The sequence below is a fragment of the Portunus trituberculatus genome, chromosome 19, assembly GCF_017591435.1.
Source record: "Portunus trituberculatus isolate SZX2019 chromosome 19, ASM1759143v1, whole genome shotgun sequence".
In the NCBI taxonomy this organism is placed as follows: domain Eukaryota; kingdom Metazoa; phylum Arthropoda; class Malacostraca; order Decapoda; family Portunidae; genus Portunus; species Portunus trituberculatus.
Window position 1 is genome coordinate 14618090 of NC_059273.1, and position 20063 is coordinate 14638152.

Here is a 20063-nt window from a genome sequence, read left to right on the forward strand (position 1 = left end):
GGCTGGGTTGGTTTAGGTCTTGGGCGGTAAGTTGGGCGGGTTGGCTTAGGTGTTGGAGCATAACTTGGGCGGGTTGGCTTAGATGGTGGAGCATAACTTGGGCGGGTTGGCTTGGGGGGTGGAGCATAAGTTGGGCGGGTTGGCTTAGGTGTTGGAGCATAACTTGGGCGGGTTGGCTTAGGTGGAGGAGTATAAGTTGGCGGGTTGGCTTAGGTGGCGGAGCATAAGTTGGTCGGGTTGGCTTAGGTCTTGGCCGGTAAGCTGGTCGTGCTGGCTTAGATGCTGCTGTAGTGTGTATAACTGGGGGAGGGGCGGGAGTAGAAAGGTAGGATGACTCAAAGACAGGTGTTGGTGGTGGTGGTGCTGGTGCCTCCTGAATCTTGACTGGTGGTGGTCTGTTGCTAGGCTTGGGTGCTGGACGACGAACTGGTGCTGGTGTGGGTGCAGGTGCTGGTGCGGGTGCTGGGGCGGGTGCTGGGGTGAGTTTTTCTGGGGGAGGGTTAGGACTCAAGGCTGGAGCAAGATTTGGAGTGAAGTCAAAAGTAGGAGCCGGTGGTGATGGTGGTGATGGAAAAGAAGGAGGAGGAGGAGGAGGTGGTGGTGGTGGTGGTGATGGAAAAGAAGGAGGTGATGGTGGTGGTGGGGATGGAAAAGAAGGAGGTGGTGGTGGTGGTGGTGGTGGTGGTGGCTGTGCAGGAGGAGCAGTTTCTACCTCTACTGGCATCTTCAGTCTAGAAGGAAACAAAACAACATTGAGGCTCGAGGGAGAGTCATACCTGATTGCCAATGACTTATAATGGGTTCATTGTTTTATTAGATGCAGTATTTAACTCATGTCTTAAGAGTTTCAAAGCAGAGTACGTGCTTCAATAGTAATTTAAAAGAAACATTCTATACACGATAGAAAGTAACTGGATGAAAAGCTGATAAAACGTTACTGGAACACAGAGGTTTTATCTCACCCAAAGCCGTCCATGGCAGCGATTTGAGCTTGTATGGCGTCCCTCACGGCGTCATGCATCTCTGGGGAGAGGTGCACCTTGGCGGGGCTGAAGGGCACTGCGTCTGGCAGCGCAGCAATATGCACCTCATCTTCCTGTAGCTGCTGCTTCACCTCCGTCACGCTCGCCACGGGTGCTGTCTTTTCCTGGTTCTCTGCCTGCAAGTACAATAAGCCTATAAGTTGGAATATCTAAGCAGGCTGAGCTTTGTGTCCTTGAGAAAAAAATCCTTCCAGTAGCTGAGCTTCGTCTGTAACACCAAGGGCACTCAGGAGAGATCAATCACCTCAAGGACTCACCTGGGGGTCCTCGGCCACAAAGAACTCCTTTACATCGTCCATGGGCAGCACCGGGTCTTGGTTGACCTTTGAATGGTCGAAGATCACGCCAGAGACAGGATCATCAGCGATCCACTCAGGCACGTTGGCCAGCTCCTGTGAAGAGACCACACCAGTGCCATGAGTCAGAGTTAACTGAAAGTTGTCCATTGTCAGGTTCGTGCATTACATGTTCAAGGTATCGAGTATAATTCAGTAAATGTGCAAGATGTCATGCCTTACCTGAGCGTCTATTGGTGGATCAAGATTGAAATTTTCAATTTCTGGAGCAAAAGGATCGGCTGTGTCTTCGGGCGCACTGCCATCCCCCTCAGGAAGGCCCTCCACGAGCAGCACTGTGTCTCCGCTTATTGGGTGAGGTCCAAACTGAGCCTCTGAAAGGCTGCCAGAGTCAGCAGTAATTGTCAGGGCTGCAGCTTCAGTCACAAGGCTTTCTTCAGTCCCCAAGAGCGGCGACCGATCATTTAACTCAGTCACGAGTCTGTCCTGTGACACAGGAAGCGGCGGCTGAGGAGTCTGTTCAGTTACGAGTATATCCTGTGTCCCAGGTGGCGGCGACTGGACATTAAATTCAATCACCAGTCTGTCCTGAGTCCCAGGGGTGGCAGCTGTATGTGAGCAGCAGCCTCCACTGTTGGAATGGCGGCAGTACCAGCTGGCTCTAGGAGGGAGCCTTCCGGGTCCGCCATAGTGCGTTCGGTGCCTGGAATCTGAACATCTACGTGAGGCTCAACATGAATATCATCTCCAAAAGACTCTATTGTGTCAACAATTTCCTGCAGCCCGGAATCCACATTGCTTGTCTCGAGTACTGTCTCAGGGGCACGCATGGCTTGCGGTTCCCTTCCTTTTTAGGTGCTATCTCTTCCGGCACTTCGTTATTAAGGTGATCGGGAACTGATCCCTCTAGAATGATTTTTTCAGGAATGGGAACAAGTGCTGAGTCGTCTAAAGATATTCTGACGGGCTTTGGAGCAGGTGACAGGTTAGCTGGAGATACCTCGGCAAATACGGGATCAGTAACTGACCCAGGTTCTGCGTCTTCTATTGGTGTTTCAAAGCCAACCTGGAAGACTGTAGGAGAGGGTTCAGTTATTAGTGCGTCTTCATTGATGACGCCTGTGGATAATTCCGTATCAACAGTCTCGGTTGGTATGGGATCGTCCGCCTGAGAAAAGTCTGCTGGACCCTCTAACTCGTCCTCAAGGGAAGGTGTGTTTACGATTGAGGATTTCGGAATCACGTTGCCTGACGCACCGTCAAAGAACTGCTCAGCTTGCGCTACGAAGTCCTCGGTGAGAGGTGGCAGGACGGGCTCGTTCCCACTGACCGTTAGGACACCTTCACTAGTCTTGGCGTCCCTGTTCCCTGGCTCCCCGGAGTCTTCAATAGTGTTCACGTCGTCGGGCAGTGAGGTATTCTGACTCAAATCATCAGCTGTACTTGATGTTTGGTGTTGGGCTTGAAGGTCTGCTACGTCAAGTGGGATCACTGTAGCCAAGGAAGGCTCCTCAGTAGTGTTAGCCTCACTAAGTGTGGCAGCATCACCCCCGGGCGACCTGCTGCCAGACGTGCCATCCACAATAAAAAACGGATCATCGGCGTCCAGGTTGAGCGTGCCAGGGACCTCCGAGGCCCCGTCAGTGAAGTCAACAGGGCCTGTCTGAGAGAGCTTGATAGGTGTGAGGCGAAATGCTTCATTTGACGCGGAGTCCAAAGCTACCTCCTGGACTCCCTCGGCACTACTGGCGCCCTGAGAGACCTGGGCCAGAGAGCTGAAGCGATTCGAGGAAGCCGCTGCGACGAGCTCCTGCAGAGGCACGCTGATGGCGAGGGAGGTGTTGGAGAGCTGGTGCTGCGCTGCTGCCCCCACCGCCAGCACCGCCGCCACAACCATCGCCGCGCCCGCCACTTTCCACCGATTCTCCTGAGAACAAAGACAGCACCATTAGTGGCCGCACCAATCAGGGAGGCAGACGTCGACAATGGATCAAGAAAACACTTTCATTACTCTTAATTTCTATTGAGGACATATGCTGAATTCATACTTTTCATTTCATGTTTTAGTAACACATTAGCAGCTTTGAAACACCATCTCCATCTACGTACAAAATAAAAAAAAAGAAAAAATGTAGGAAGAGGACGGCGATGCAGGAAGGGAGATGCAGTGAGAAGCTCTGCATAGGAGGAACAGAGAGAATTAATGGATGACACCGCCGCCCAGCCATACCGCCGCCGCCCAGCCACACCGCCACCCAGACACGCCGCCGCCTCCGTCTAACTCTAACCTACCATATGGCCGGCAAGGAAAGTGTAAAGTGGTCAGTCCTTAATATTTGCCTCCCCTCACCACCTGACGCACACCAAACCACGTCGCGCCACGGAGTTACACGCACGAACGGCATCTAATGGCGCTGTTTCATCATTTTTATGCAACAAGATGACGTCGAGATTTGTCTGACTGTGCTCTATAGGAAGTAGCGTTTTCCTTACATGGTGCTTTCTTTCCCATCTTCCTCTTAGCCTCCCTCCACCTTGCGTAAATATAAGTACTTGAGAAAACGAAATACTAACGAACTGCCACAAGAAAGTAAAAGCCTTAGATTGAAAATTTGTGTAAAGAATATTATCTGTGGATGCATAAATTTTTGAGTCACACTTCCTCTAGTTACGAGTACGTGGTGAAAGTTTATGTATAGTTATGCCGCGTTAGTGACGTTTGATTTTTTCCCGTGCTGGTATCGCACTGACTCTCTCACCTTCCCTGGCCTCACATGGTTACTCGCTGCTGACTGACCACCCTGCGTTGTCTAAGGTCCGTAATCATGCAGAAACGCTTTGCTCTCTCACCACGATTGTTTTCGAAGGCCACAAATGAGTAGCTGAGTTATCAAGACTGTTTCTCCTTTTGATGATGTAAGAATCATTTTAATCTCTCATTATAATCATTGAAATCTGTTTGAAAACCTGTGTAACTTTAAGTGGAGCCTTTGGAAAATAGTAAAGGTGCGGTGTAGAAGTGTCATAATCGTCATAGGCATTACTTGTGGCGGGCTGAGTGAGCAGGTACTGGAGATTCCAGCCGTGAGAGCGAGCCTATTGTTCCTCAGTAGCGAGTCCTACTAACCGAAATACTGACCCAGATAGGAACTAGACACGGTGTAAGAGTGAGGCACCGCACTATTTTTCGCTTGTCACCCTCAGGAAATTGATCGGCAGAAGCGTTACGTTATCGAAGCACTTGCCCTCATTCCTGCGGCGCTTGAATCAATAACGTAAGCATTGCGGTGAAAAGCCTTCAAACTGCACCGCCATTCGCTCGTCACTGGTAGCGTACATGAACACTGATGGACTGACTGAGAGAATGATCGATTGGACTGATTAATTCATTGCAAGTAGGCAAGTATAACAAGTAAGGATTACGTTAAGATGGCTTCAAATAGCATCACTATTCTCTCGTTGCTTGCTGGAACATATGAACATTGATTGACTGACTGACTGACTGACTTGGTGGTTAAAGAATTGATTTGGTTGACTGATGTAATGGTGCTGCAACATACAGGAGGGAATTATGGTACGTGTGGTGAATTTCTTAGTGTGTATTTTCCGTATGAAGAGAATCCATAAACAGCAACAAAATATTAAGAGATACCTACATTAATTGGTACTGTGTGATATTTTGAATGCATAATTTATTCTTATCTCCTTCAATACTACAACACATTAGGAAGGTTTTCTCGAGGTCAAGATTGATAGCCAAAGTGTTCATTATTTTAGTCACCCACTGAAGCTGTATAAATCACCAAACAGTAAGCAGAATGAATATGGAAACGCGTCATGGTACTGAAGGAAATAAACAGGTTATGGAAGCTTTATTCCTTATACACTTCTTACAGTTTTCGTTTACTGCATTCTACACCATTCTAATTTTGTTGGTGGGTTAAGAAGGAAGCACTCGATATGAAGCCAGTCTGTTTCTACTTTGAATAAATCACACACCATTGATCATCACGGAACATAACACCAGTAAATAGCAGCTTGTAGTCACCAGTAGATAAAAAAGTGCATCATTCTTCCATTAATGTCGAGAGAGTTAAGGTATAGACGAGTCAACCATTAAACAATCCACATTTACATTAGTCTCGTTACTCGTCCACCATCACTGGGAACTCCTTACTGAACCGAGCGTTTCTTGCACAACACCTGCCCTTGATCACACCACAGAACCAGCAGGACGAGGCACAGCACCACACAGCAACAAGGTGATGCTGGGTGACGTGTGGCTGGGTTACCTTGAGTGTGTGCCAGCAGTCTTCCATGTCCCGGGCCGCAGCAGGACCCTCGTTCACGACAAAGGAAGGCAAGGGACTGGGCGAGGCGGCTATACTTGCTTATGCCATCCCGCCCACTAGCGAAAGTCAAGAGAAATTGTGGTTTGCTGATACCTTTCCTTTATTAACATGTGCGGTAACTAAGCGGCGGTAATGACAGGGTCTAAGAGGTGGGCCGAGTAGCGCCAGGTGGTCCTTTCCTTCATCTCGAGACGCCACCGCCAAGCTTCACTTTCCCCTTCACTAGCCGCCGCCTTCCTCTACGCCCTCCGGATATCTGATGCAGCGACAGCTAATCTCCTTAAAGCAATAGAGGAAACTAGAAACAACACTATTGCTTACTCAGTTCTTCTTTCCCACTTGCTGCTGGCGATGTGACAGATGACAACTGCTCCTTCCAGGCACCCCAGGCATCTTTTTTCTTTAAACTCTCGTCCTGATATACTCCCCACTCCCCAACTCCCTTCCCGCTCTCTCTATCTCTCTTTCCTCTCTCCCTCCCGCAGACCCACCAAGGGAGAGAGGAAAGGGCTGGGGAGGAGCAGGAGGTATTGTCAGCTGTCCGTTCTTGTTAATGTGCTGTTGGAAACCTTTTACTTACTCGCTCCACACTTTCTCCTGATTGTGCTTTCAGGTTTATGCACTGTGTGTGTGTGTGTGTGTGTGTGTGTGTGTGTGTGTGTGTGTGTGTGTGTGTGTGTGTGTGTGTGTGTGTGTGTGTGTGTGTGTGTGTGCGCGCGTCGGTGGGTGTGTTTTTCAATTGTAACACGATCGTTTGTTGGATAAATATTGAGAGTGATACATTTAGTGAGTGTGTGAATATATTTGAGTCGCTTAATGCACTTGAAAGAATAGAGAGAGCATTTTTATTCAACGCTTTTGTCTGTCACGCTGCAGTCCCACATGCCAGTTTTCAGTGTAGCATATTTTTAGGTCATTTTTGGAAGGTAATTGAAATAGCCGTCATAATCACCTAACTTATCATCATAACTGTCTACTGCCACGTTATCATCACTAATTATCTTATCTGCCTTCGTTAATTACTTTCACTTTGACCTACACACACACACACACACACACACACACACACACACACACACACACACACACACACACACACACACACACACACACACACACACACACACACACACACACACACACACACACACACACACACACATTAGGAATGGTGTACTTATATTACTGATTAAAATAAGGAGAGAAGGAGGAGGAGGAGGAGGAGGAGGAGGAGGAGGAGGAGGAGGAGGAGGAGGAGGAGGAGGAGGAGGAGGAGGAGGAAAAAGAAGAGGTGGAGGAGGAGGAGGAGGAGGAGGAGAGCTAACAAAATCCTTCTTTAACACACCTTTTCTTTAGTAAATAGGTGAGGAAGGTTTCTAATCCCCTTACCCAATACTAAATCTCTCACTGGGAAAAAAAAAGAAGTTGATAATAAAGGCGGATTAACGGTGCCTTCCTTCCATCTGTATCACTGATAAGGAAAAACAGGGATTAGGAGTTGATAAGCAAGATAAGAAAGATAAAGATTAGAGAGATGAAAATGAAGAAGAAGAAGGGAAAATAAGTAAAATGTGATAACGAGGAGGATTATGAAGATAGGGTGATGATGAAGATAAAGGAGAAGATAGAGAGAAAACTACGTAAAGATGATGAGGAAAATAAAAAAAGATGAAGAAGAAGGAAAGATCAGTAAAATGTTGTGAGGAGGGTTACGAAGATGGGATAATGATGAAGAGGAAGATAGGATGATGAAGAGGAAGATGGAAAAAAAGAACAGTGAAAGTGAAATAATGATGATAAGGAAGACAGGGTTGATGAATAGGAAGATGGAAAAAGAGAACCGTGAAAATGAAATAATGATGATAAGGAAGACAGTGTGATGAAGAGGAAGATGGAAAGAAGAACCACAAAGATAGGATGATGGTGATGAGGGAGACAGTGTGGTGAAGAGGAAGATAGGAAGAAGAGGCGCGAAGATATGACAGTGGTTATGAGAAAGATGGAAAGAAGAGCCGCGAAGATGTAGTAATGGTGATGAGGAAGACAGTGTGATGAAGAGGAAGATGGGAAGAAGGACCGCGTAGTAATGAGCGTTGTGGTGTGGTTGTGGTGATATGGTAATTGTTGGAAAGGGAAATTTTCACCTTAGTTCACCCGAGGGAGGAAGATCTTTACCTTTCCTCTGCATTAGTTTCCATCACCCTACAGCGTTATTCTCCTCACCCTGTCCACTAACTCCTTTCATTCTATTGGTGTTTCTCTTATTATTACACTATTTATCACCCTAAATTGCTCTTGTTTCATACCGTTTTCTCTCATGCTTCACTCTTCATCCACCTCTCAATCACTCTCACCCTATACCTTCCTCTCCCAGTGTCTTCTAATTCACCCTATCTCACCTTTCCCAGCATTTACACCCAAAATTAAAAATTTCAGCCTACATATATTAATCTGTATTCACTTTTATTGGTCTCTACATGTTTCTCTCCCAGTCTTTTTTTTTTCTTTATGTAGGAGAGAGTGCCAGCCAAGGGCGAAATAATATCTGAAAAAAGGCCCACTTGGGTGCTGGTTCTCTAGAAGATAGAAAAGCGTCAGCCAAAATTAGGGAGCAAATGTCTTGATACCTCCCTCTTAAAAGAAGACAAGTCGTTGGAAGGCGGAAATACAGAAGCAGGCAGGAAGTTCCAGAGTTTACCAGTGAAAGGTATGAATGATTGAGAGTACTGGTTAACTCTTGCGTTAGAGAGTTGGACAGAATAGGGATGAGAGGAAGAAGAAAGCAATGTGCATCTTCCCCTATACATCTTTTCACTTGTATCAATCTTTATTTTCTACAACTGTCTTTCACCTTACGTATTTCTCTCCCTGTCTGCTATAAACCCTAAACGCATCTTATTACTTTTATCAGTCTTTATTCTTCTACAGCTGTCTCTTACCTTACATGTTTCTCTCGCAGTCTGGTTTAACCCTTTTCATCCTCCCCTACGCATCCTTTCACCCTGGGGGCCGTCAGGAAGAGAGGGTCAGCGCTCCCGGGCAAGCCACGTATAGCAGAGAACAATGCACTGATGCTGAATCATAATAATAGCGACCATTACGCAAATCTGTCATTGATACGGGAAGCTATAAAAATGGGAGTTACATTTTCTTTATTCTTTTCTTTTTTTCTCTCTCATTTTGGCTTTTGTGTGTGTGTGTGTGTGTGTGTGTGTGTGTGTGTGTGTGTGTGTGTGTGTGTGTGTGTGTTATTTTTCGAATGGCGGTCTGTAGTCAGAGTTTCGTTGTCTGGAGATTTTTTTCCCTTTTTTTTATTATGATTAGTTCGTTGTTCGTTCAAGGCTGTTTGGTAACTACTTCTAACTAGCTACGGAGAAGAGAGACAGGAGCCCGAGGAGGAGGAGGAGGAGGAGGAGGAAGAGGAGGAGGAGGAGGAGGTGAAGGAGGAGTGTATAATGAAAATTAATTGGAAAACAAGAAGCATAATGGAATAGAGAAGGAGGAAAAGAAGATGATGATGAGGGTATTAATGATGATGATGATGATGATGATGATGATAAGAGATGAAAGAAAGGAGAGTGAAATGGAAATGGAAAACGAGAGAGAGAGAGAGAGAGAGAGAGAGAGAGAGAGAGAGAGAGAGAGAGAGAGAGAGAGAGAGAGAGAGAGAGAGAGAGAGAGAGAGAGAGAGAAAGTCGAAATAATAATGTTACAGATATGATAAAAAAAAAAGAAGATAATGAAGAAGGTGGTGGTGATGGGAGGATAGTGACAGGATGGTAAGTGGATGGTGAGGGCTGAAAGCTTTCCCATGCACCGCCACTGTTACACTGAGCAGAGGCAGTGAGTCATGCACGCAAGGAACCTCGCTGGCAATTTCTAAAGGACTTTCCTCAATACTGTATATGAAATGAAAGACTGACGTACATTAATAAACACGATAACACATCCCCTCCTTTCACGACAAACACACACACACACACACACACACACACACACACACACACACACACACACACACACACACACACACACACACACACACACACACACACACACACACACACACACACACACACACACACACACACACACACACACACACACACACACACACACACACACACACACACACACACACACACACACACACACACACACACACACACACACACACACACACACACACACACACACACACACACACACACACACACACACACACACACACACACACACACACACACACACACACACACACACACAGAGAGAGAGAGAGAGAGAGAGAGAGAGAGAGAGAGAGAGAGAGAGAGAGAGAGAGAGAGAGAGAGAGAGACACACACACACACACACACACACACACACACACACACACGAGAGAGAGAGAGAGAGAGAGAGAGAGAGAGAGAGAGAGAGAGAGAGAGAGAGAGAGAGAGAGAGAGAGAGAACCGAAAGACTCAACCAATTAATTAAACAGGTTCCCATTGGAAGTCTGACAGATGACAGTATGATGAAACAGGGGGGTGGAAATGACTCCTACTCAAAACTGTAGCCATAAAAGAGACATAGACCAACAATACCATTATTAATTCATTTCAGGAGCTGGTACGTGTGTGTGTGTGTGTGTGTGTGTGTGTGTGTGTGTGTGTGTGTGTGTGTGTGTGTGTGTGTGTGTGTGTGTGTGTGTGCTTTCATGTCAGTGTCAGGAGCGAGGCCGAGGGATTACAAGCATTTGATACGTTTTAATTCCCTCGTCCTTATCTTTCCGTCACGTTGGTGTTTGAAGGCCATGGGGTCACTGCGACACCCTTACCTGACATTGGTGCCGCTCAGTAATGCTTGGTGACAACTTTGTGATAGATTGATAACGTACCATTAGTTTCAAGACAGAGCTTCGATATCTTAGAGTTTGAAAGGTTTTGAGTTACCATTACCAGAGAGAGAGAGAGAGAGAGAGAGAGAGAGAGAGAGAGAGAGAGAGAGAGAGAGAGAGAGTGGAAAATAGAAATGTTACCCTTAAAAAAATAATGCCAATAGATGAAAGAAAACGTGAAGGATTAACTCTTATAATGTGTGTGTTTCACTGATCTGCTGCAGTCTCTGACGAGACAGCCAGACGTTACCCTACGGAACGAGCTCAGAGTTCATTATTTCCGATCTTCGGATAGGCCTGAGACCAGGCACACACCACACACCGGGACAACAAGGTCACAATTCCTCGATTTACATCCCGTACCTACTCACTGCTAGGTGAACAGGGGCTACACGTGAAAGGAGACACACCCAAATATTTCCACCCAGCCGGGGAATCGAACCCCGGTCCTCTGGCTTGTGAAGCCAGCGCTGTAACCACTGAGCTACCGGGTGTGTGTGTGTGTGTGAGTGTGTGTAATTCACCTCGGTCGCCAGCAGATCACACAGTCAGTGTTCCCCATTACGGAGCGAGCTCAGAGCTAATAGACCGATCTTCGGGTAGGACTGAGACCACAACACACTCCACACACCGGGAAAGCGAGGCCACAACCCCTCGAGTTACATCCCGTACCTATTTACTGCTAGGTAAACAGGGGCCACACATTAAGAGGCTTGCCCATTTGCCTTAATTGCTGCTCCGGGACTTGAACCCGGCCCTCTCGATTGTGAGTCGAGCGTTCTAACCTCTACACTACGTGAATGTGTGTGTGTGTGTGTGTGTGTGTGTGTGTGTGTGTGTGTGTGTGTGTGTGTGTGTGTGTGTATTTGTGTGGTTATGGATGCGTGAAAGAAGGAGCAGGAGGTGTTGATGACGATGAAAACATACCTTCTCTTTAGACTGCAAACATGCATCCCCCACAACACCCCACACGCTACACCCTCTGCTCAGTAACCCACACTTCCTTACGCTACACGCTCACACTCACACCACGACCACTACTTAAACTAAACAACACTATCGAAAAAAAGAAAGAAAAAAAACTATAGTCATGAGAGAAGAAGAAAAAAAAATTGTGCTACTCATTATTCTTTTTTCTTCATACGTAGATCAAGACAGACTAATAATACACGAGTCAGTGAAACCAAAGGACAGCTGACAGGAAGGTAATTTACATATAAAACAAAAACACACATCAACTATCCACATGAATTTGACAGCACAGCGTTTGAGAGAGAATGAAAATTGCACACTTATGATAATGACGCTTTAATGAGTGTGTTTGACTTCCTTCCTCCGTGATAACCGTGCGTCACGATTGGTAGTGGCTGGGACTGAGGGAGGTAGGCTGGAGACTGATGGCGCGAGGCAGGGAAAGAAAGGAAGACTAGGGGAAAAAATGCGTGTATTAGGGAAGGCATTGTAAGGATGGGGATGCTTGTGAGGAGAGAATTGGAGGAGAACAGGGCTTAGTTAGATATGGAGAGAGAGAGAGAGAGAGAGAGAGAGAGAGAGAGAGAGAGAGAGAGAGAGAGAAAGCAAGTAAGCAAGGTGTTAGTTAGAGATTCAAGGAGAAAGAACACCCTGAATGGACACGAGAAAAAATAGAAGTATAGTTTGGAGAGACAAGACCGCTCCATCAACTCCATAAACTTCTGCATGTGGCCAATTTAGACTTGAGTTGTTAGTTTGTGAGACCAATAGAAGCGTTCCCTTTCCCCAAATTGCCCCATACTCACGCTCACACATGCATGAAGCCAAACAACTAACGCGGCTCTACTCTTTGCATTCCCCGAGAGAGAAAGCTCGTGGTAGGAAAGGAAAGAAGAATGTAGGTCACTTAAATCCAGCTTACGATGTTGAAATATGTGATGCGTCTGAGTAAATGAGTAAGCGCGCCTGTGAGTGATGATTAGAAAGGTGTGTTATCTCTATCATCTAGCTCTGTTATTCAAATTTTCTTACGGGAGAAGTTATATTTGTAGAACCCACCTCAAATCACGTACTCTCCTTATCTCATCTCTCTTATGAATGACCTAATTTACTCTAAAAGATAATATATTCGCACACGTCCACGCCGCAAAGAGGAAAAAATTGTAGCCTTCTAGAATTTGAAAAGGTAAAAAGGCATTTGTTTTCGCTTTTCTTTTTTTTACCTCTCTCTCTTTCTCTCTCTCTCTCTCTCTCTCTCTCTCTCTCTCTCTCTCTCTCTCTCTCTCTCTCTCTCTCTCTCTCTCTCTCTCTCTCTCTCTCTCTCTCTCTCTCTCTCTCTCTCTCTCTCACGTACAAAAAAATAGGAAAACAGTGTAAGCATCTATTTCTTATGCACAATTTGTTATTTTCACGTGGCTTTCCAATTAACACTTGAGCAAGAGTTTGGGAAAGGGCAGGGTGGTGGTGGTGGTGGTGGTGTTTCTTTTCTGGTGGTGTTTGGGTGCTCAGTGACTTGCTTCCTTTATACTATATTCGTATTTTTTCCCATTTTCCCTTTTTCCTTTATTCTCATCCTTCTCCTCCTTGCTTGTGTTTTTTGCATTATTTTCGTGTATACATCTAATTTCTCGTTTACTTTTATGTCTTCTTTTTATTTTTTTCTGTCATATTCCTTAATGTTATTGCAATATTCTTCCGTTCACTCTCCATTTTTCACTGCCGTTCACCTCCCCTTCGTTCCTCTTTCTTAAATGAAGAGTCAAAGTAGCCTCGGAGTTAGATAAGACAGCTATTTTTAATCTCACCCTATAGTCAACGGCATATGACCTCAGTGTTGTGACGTTGTGGTGCTGTAACTCAATTGAAAACAGTCACTACTCATACTATGAACGCCACGCCCTCCCGTCACCATCAGTCACTGCTATACACGTACGCCTCTCTTTCGCAACGAACAACTCCTCATGTCTTTTCCTTCAGGCAACGTTGAACAGCCTAAAACTTCCTTCTGCTTCTGTCATCTGGTACGCCTTCCAGCAGATGTCAGAGGCCATTACTCTCTCCTCGCTCCCAACTCCTGCGATAGTCCACGGCTTTGAGTACATGGATGGAGTAAGCGTTTAGTTTCAATCATTGTGTAGGATGTGTCTTTAGAGCGTGTGTTTAAACGTTTAAAGATCGTGTTTGGAGTGCTAGCAGATGTATTGAAGGGTATAATTGTGCCTTTCAAGGATGTTTTCATGGTTCTACGGATACAAGAGTTAACCAGTTCTCTCAATCATTCATACCTTTCTCTGGTAAACTCTGGAACTCCCTGCCTTCTTCTGTATTTCCATCTTCCTACGACTTGACTTTTTTTAAGAAGGAGGTTTCAAGACATTTGTCTCTGAATTTTGGGTAACTCATGATCTTTAAGGGAACTGGCAAGCAAGTGGGCCTTTTTTTCAATTTGTTGTTGCCCTTGACCAGTTTTCCCCTCTACATAAAAAATAAAAGTTTGACGAAGATTCTGCTTCATCAAAAGGAAAATAAACTATGAAAACTTGGTTAGTCATCTTCGTGGCTTCGAAAATAACTCACATGAAAGAATGAAGCATTTCAAAACATAGCTTTGTTTTGTTATCGATGTTATGATCCAAATAAATTACTGTTTTAAATTTATAGTATAGTCTTTTTTCCTGTTCATTCATAGATTCACGTTTCATCTACTCATTAACACAACCACAAACCAGTATTACTATGACCACTAGCAATCATCATTCTACACACCTCACTCATCCACCTCACCACCGCCACCACCACCACCACCTGCTCATCACCAGCTTTCACCAGCGTGTTGCGAGGCATTCATACATCACGCTGGACACGCTAATGACGCCTGCTTTTCTCGGCAAGTAGGGTGCACTTGGGCCTCATTACAGCACCTAAGGAACTGCTGTTTTCACCCGGTGCCCTTCTATTAAATGGCTTTTGGGTACGAGTTATGCTGGCTAATGTCAGACTTCGATGGAGTGTTAATTGGGATTTGGTTTGATAATGTTAGCCAAGGATCAAATACTTCACCTACTCCTCTTCCTCTTTTCCTTTCCTTTCTCTTTCTCCTCCTTCTCTTTGTTCTTATTCTTCTCTGATTTTCTCCTATTTCTCTCAGTTTATGCTAGTCAGCTTCACGCAAACAGCTCCGTAATAATGAACAGGTCTAGTGGTGTTTGTTCTTCATTCATTTGTGTTCCTCCTCCTCCTCCTCTTCCTCTTCCTCCTCCTCCTCCTCCTCCTCTCCTCCTCTTCTTCCTCCTCCTCCTTCTCCTCCTCCTTCTCTTCTTCTTCCTCCTCCTCCTCCTCCTCCTCCTCCTCCTCCTCCTCCTCCTCCTCCTCCTCCTCCTCCTCCTCCTCCTCCTCCTCCTCCTCCTCGTCCTCCTCCTCCTCCTCCTCAACTAAATATATAATAGCAGTCACCTGGATAACGTTATAGTCATTTTATATTTCTGCGTGAGTGTTCTTTACTTCCGAGGGTCAAGGAGACGAGAATGTAGAACGGCTGTAGCAGTAAAAACAAAATTGAAGAAAGAAACGCGCACCTCGGTGGGTTTTTATGACTGTCATTCTCCAAACTCGCCTAGAAGTGTGTGGGAGGACTCCTTTACAATGTTGAGTAAAGTGTAGACTTGAAGTTATGAATAACGGTAATTGTTGTTTTGTGAATGTTGTGAGTCGTGAGCTGAAAGTGGTAATGTGAGTAAGAGATTTAACGGCGTGTGTTGAATTAAGTTGTGGTGTGTGTGTGTGTGTGTGTGTGTGTGTGTGTGTGTGTGTGTGTGTGTGTGTGTGATTCACCTCGGTCGTCTGCTGGTCACCCAGCCAGTCTTCCCCATTACGGAGCGAGCTCAGAGCTCATACACCGATCTTCAGGTAGAACTGAGACCACATAACAGACTCCACACACCGGGAAAGCGAGGCCACAACCCCTCGAGTTACATCCCGTACCTATTTACTGCTAGGTGAACAGGGGCCACACATTAAGAGACTTGCCCATTTGCCCCGCCGCTTACCGGGATTCGAACCCGGCCCTCTCGATTGGTGAGTCGAGCGTGTTAACCACTACACTACGCGGTGTGTGTGTGTGTGTGTGTGTGTGTGTGTGTGTGTGTGTGTGTGTGTGTGTGTGTTAATACATGCAGAATTTGTAGATATTATTGTTTTTTATTATCATTACTATTATTATCATTATTATTGTTATTATTGTTGTTATTATTATTGTTCTATTCCTATATTTTTTTATGAATGTTCTGAATTTTGGTCAAAAATTGGTGAGTTAAAGGTGTCTTTTTAATTACTTTTTTTTGTGGAGGCGTGTGCAAGGTGTAACTATTTCGTTCCTCGTGGCAGGTGTAAGTGTTGAAAGAAGCGCATTAGACTCTTTTCTTCCTGTATATTGACACTGTTTTACCTGACTTTTAATTTGAGACTTTAACTGTGAGAAACTCTTTTGGAGATTTCTTTGGGTAGTATCACTGCATAGGTCTCCGGTCTCTCTCTCTCTCTCTCTCTCTCTCTCTCTCTCTCTCTCTCTCTCTCTCTCTCTCTCTCTCTCTCTCTCTCTCTCTCACACACACACACACACACACACACACACACACACACACACACACACACACAGAGTAGCTTTCCACCAAACACTCCTTCTTGTCAGCAAGTTTACATTACCTCACAATGAAATGAGTCAGTTGTTTCCTCACCACGCGCGGCGGCCACGTGTTTATTTAGTACTGCCAGCGACCGTCAGCTTGTTTACCTCGTGGCGGAGATGCTGAGGAGGCTTATACTTACGGCACTGACACACACACACACACACACACACACACACACACACACACACACACACACACACACACACACACACACACACACACACTCTCTCTCTCTCTCTCTCTCTCTCTCTCTCTCTCTCTGGTGGGTAATAGAGGAGGAAGTGGGTAGAGGAAGTGGTGATCCAACAGAATAGAGATGAATGGCTTGGCGGAGTGTAGGTTTCACTTCTCACTACGTAGTTCGAGTCTTCCTTTATTTTCCCGACTTGTACAGTGTAGCCACTCAGGAGGTCTTCATTTGCTAGGTTATGCGTGTTGTAAAGTCAGTCAGTCCTTTGTCGTAGTGGTTTATTTGTTGTCTGTTTGCGCGTGTTGTAAGCGCCAGGGAAGTGATGGATAGCGTGTGTTGCTGGTGTTGTTTTTCATTCTATTCTTTTCTTTTTTTCTTTTCGTTGTATCGTGGATTGTTTTACTTTATTTCTTTTCGTCTCCAGTTCCTGCTTTCTTTTCGTTCACAATTTCCAACGTAAACGACTTGCTTTTTATGCTTTCTTTTATGTATGTTTATGTAGTTTTTCCTTTATTGGGTCTTCATCAGAGTGACTGTAGGAGTATCTGACATCTATATAGGCAGCTCATCTGACCTATATTTTGATCTAAATAATGTATAACACGTAGTGACCTATGGCTTGCACGCTCTGCTAATAATGTAACACAGAAACACAACTATGAAATTAATAACACTCTTTAAAACCAACCGTCTCTCCCTTTCTTCCCTTTACCCTTTTCCTTTCATCTCCATTTCGTCTTGTATGGGACTCTAGTCTGAGTGATGGATGCATGAAGGACGTTCTAAAAGCCCGGTGGGGTTAATGGGAACCCCCTGAGCCGCTTTCACCGTCTGGCGTCCCTCTTGCAGTGTTTGGGTGTGCTAAGTAGGGGGTCGGAGCGGCAGTGGTGGGGGTGTGCGAGGAGAAATAGGCCAAAGAAAGTACAGGAAAGGTAAGGGACTCAAGTGAAATGCTTGGCCACCGCCACAGCACCGGGTATTAAAAAGTTTCTCTCGTTGTCGCCGCCTTTGTCATTATGACGGCGATGATTATTCCACGGTTCCTGAGCCTCTGACTGACTCATAGCCCGTAAGGAACTGGCGCACTGGCTCTGGCTATACTGCGCAGTCATGGTGAACTAAGACTGCGTAGTGTTGTCTTAGTATGAAGAAATAAACAGACACACACACACACACACACACACACACACACACACACACACACACACACACACACACACACACAGCGCCTCAGGTTCTTAAGCACGCACCCTCGGCACAGTTTTGTCTGTAAGTAAGTAGGTCGTGCGAAGTAAGACCAAGGCTTCGATTCTTGTCACATGAACTCTCTAAACACATGAAATTGATCTTCTCTTCCTCTTGTGATGTGGCGAGAAAGAATTTGGTGTCCTCAGCGTCAGCATCTGCATTAGAGGACATCAGACGCCTCACAGATCTTTTCTTACCTTCACGTTGCCTTTATGTACTGTGGAAGTGGCGATTGTGAACAATAAACAAGACGTGCATATGACGAACTCACCATGACCGCCACGTGCCGTCGCTGCCGTGCCGTGGGCGTCGCACCAAAGGGCCAGCACGTCCTTCCCGCGCACGTGAAGGTCTATTAATGTTCCTTCAGGTGTTGCCGCCTCCTTATATACCTTGCCGAAAGTTTCCCCCCTCCTCTGCGTCCCCTCCTTACATCCAGCGCACGTGTGGTTTTGCGTTGGGAAATCTACGAAGGCCGAGAAGCCTAGAAACAGTGAACTCAGCAACAGCGTAGCGCCATATATGTATAAATGCATGCATAAATCAGCGTCAATTGGAGGAGGCAGGAGACGCGCGTTATGTCCTGATCGTCCGTTTTATATGGGGGACGTTTCCTCTTGGCAATTAAAGCTGTGGTCGTGAGAAGTTTTATTGTCCGTACCGCCAGCTCGTGACCGTCAGAGTCATGGCATTACAATGAAGCGTGGTCATTGATCTCTCTGAGCCATGCAGCGTGCCACCTCCCTCACCACAACACGTGAAGCCGTCTTCATGCAAGTCGTGGATGTGATGCCGGAATATGGAGGTGAGCAAGGCATCAAAGTGTTCTGCTTCACAAACTTCTGACCTGTCAATGGCGATCCGGAAATCAACATTTTCCTCACTTCAAAAATAAAAGAATGTAGTTTTCCTTTCCTTTTCTTTGCTTATCGTGACTATTACGTAAGAGTCGTTGCGGTAAGCCACATTTTGCATATTTGATGACGTACCTGGCCATTAAAAAGCAACAGTTCCGTCACAAAACCTCTCCCTTAGAGGGGAACGAGGGTGGTAGCACATCTGGCGCTGCGGCTCACAGTACCCGCCAGGCAGCTTTCCACCCCTAGAAACAACCAGCCGCTACTGGGTACTCACGAGAGTAGCCGCGGGCTGTTGCGGCGAACGCCCATCCACGGAAGACTTTTACAAGAGAGACCGGAGAGGGACCTCACTGTTGCTGCTGCTGCTGCTGCTGCTGCTTCTGTTGTTGTTGTTGTTGTTGTTGTTGTTGTTGTTGTTGTTGTTGTTGTCGTTGTTGTTATTATTGTAGTAACTGCTGTTGTCGTTGTTGCTGCTGCTGTTGTTGCTGTTGCTTTGTTGTTGATGCTCTTTTATTCTTCGTCCTTTCCTGTTCGTTTTTTCTTATATTCGTTCTTCTTCTTCTTCTTCTTCTTCTTCTTCTTCTCTTCCTCCTCCATCAAACTCATCACCATCACCCTCATCATCATCATCATCATCATCATCTTCATCATCATCATCATTATTATCATCACATCCTTCCACTCCTCCCTCTTCCTCTCCTCCTCCTCCTCCTCCCGCTGCTCATTAATGATACAAGGCTCCCTCATGTAAACCTAACTCAAAGCATACAAACACAATCATCTGCAGTCCATGAATTGACTTACGTCGTCACCGCGTCTCGAGCACGAAGGAGGGAATAAGAGAGGCCCGGATCATGTAGCAGGAAGCCAAGGATACTGCCGTAGCCAAGTGACAGATGTGCGTTGCTGTGTTCCGATCATATTGTTGGTTGTTGCGGTTGTGTGTATTACGTATGGCAGCCTCCGGTTACCGCCCACCACTCCCACCTTTACGAAATTCTATTAGTTTCGTGGTGGTGGCCAAGAGTTATGTAGCGGCGTTAGACTCCCGCTGAGGTAATGTTTGTTGAGAGAGAGTTAATTTACTTGCTTTATCATGTTCTCTCTCTCTCTCTCTCTCTCTCTCTCTCTCTCTCTCTCTCTCTCTCTCTCTCTCTCTCTCCTTAACATCTTCCCTTTAACTCTTACCTTTTTCATTGTTTTAATTTAGTTTTCCAAGGAGTAATACATTATCACCTCTCATTCTTTTCACAATTGAGTCTAAGTTATCATTTTAACCTCCTCCTCTTCGGGAGTCGTGGCTCCTTTCATGGGTCCCAAGGTAAATGTACTCTCTTTACCTTGATGAGCCCAATGGTGCTCTCCATGCTTCACTTGACGGCAGCTACAGCATCACCTGGAGATGGATGTTGCATGTGTACGCGAGAGATTTCACACCGCACGCTGGCGGAAGTAGTAAAATTTGTGTTAAGCGCTGTCGTATATTAGCTACTCTGTTTTTGTCTGTTTTGACCATATGGTGCATTAAGGTACTCTGGGTGTGT

At 45.8% G+C, this 20063-nt stretch overlaps 2 protein-coding genes across 2 annotated transcripts in view; both read right to left on the minus strand.

Annotated features, from left to right (window-relative positions):
* Positions 1 to 1697, minus strand: part of LOC123506317 (leucine-rich repeat extensin-like protein 3) — a 2860-nt gene extending 1163 nt beyond the window's left edge. The window contains exons 1-4 of the mRNA XM_045258285.1: positions 1562 to 1697; positions 1301 to 1435; positions 963 to 1159; positions 1 to 731 (exon numbers count right to left, since the gene is read on the minus strand). The exon at positions 1 to 731 is cut by the window's left edge and continues 1163 nt beyond it. Coding sequence (XP_045114220.1) covers positions 1 to 731; positions 963 to 1159; positions 1301 to 1342 — 970 coding nt within the window. The 5' untranslated portion in view covers positions 1343 to 1435; positions 1562 to 1697. The remainder of the gene's footprint in view (positions 732 to 962; positions 1160 to 1300; positions 1436 to 1561) is intronic.
* Positions 1698 to 2095: 398 nt separating this feature from the next.
* Positions 2096 to 18002, minus strand: LOC123506318. The gene is made up of 2 exons (XM_045258286.1): positions 17931 to 18002; positions 2096 to 3266 (listed from the first exon to the last, which is right to left on the minus strand). Exons 1-2 carry the CDS (start codon positions 17931 to 17933, stop codon positions 2097 to 2099), a joined length of 1173 nt encoding a protein of 390 aa, XP_045114221.1. The 5' UTR covers positions 17934 to 18002; the 3' UTR covers position 2096.
* Positions 18003 to 20063: the final 2061 nt, after the last annotated feature.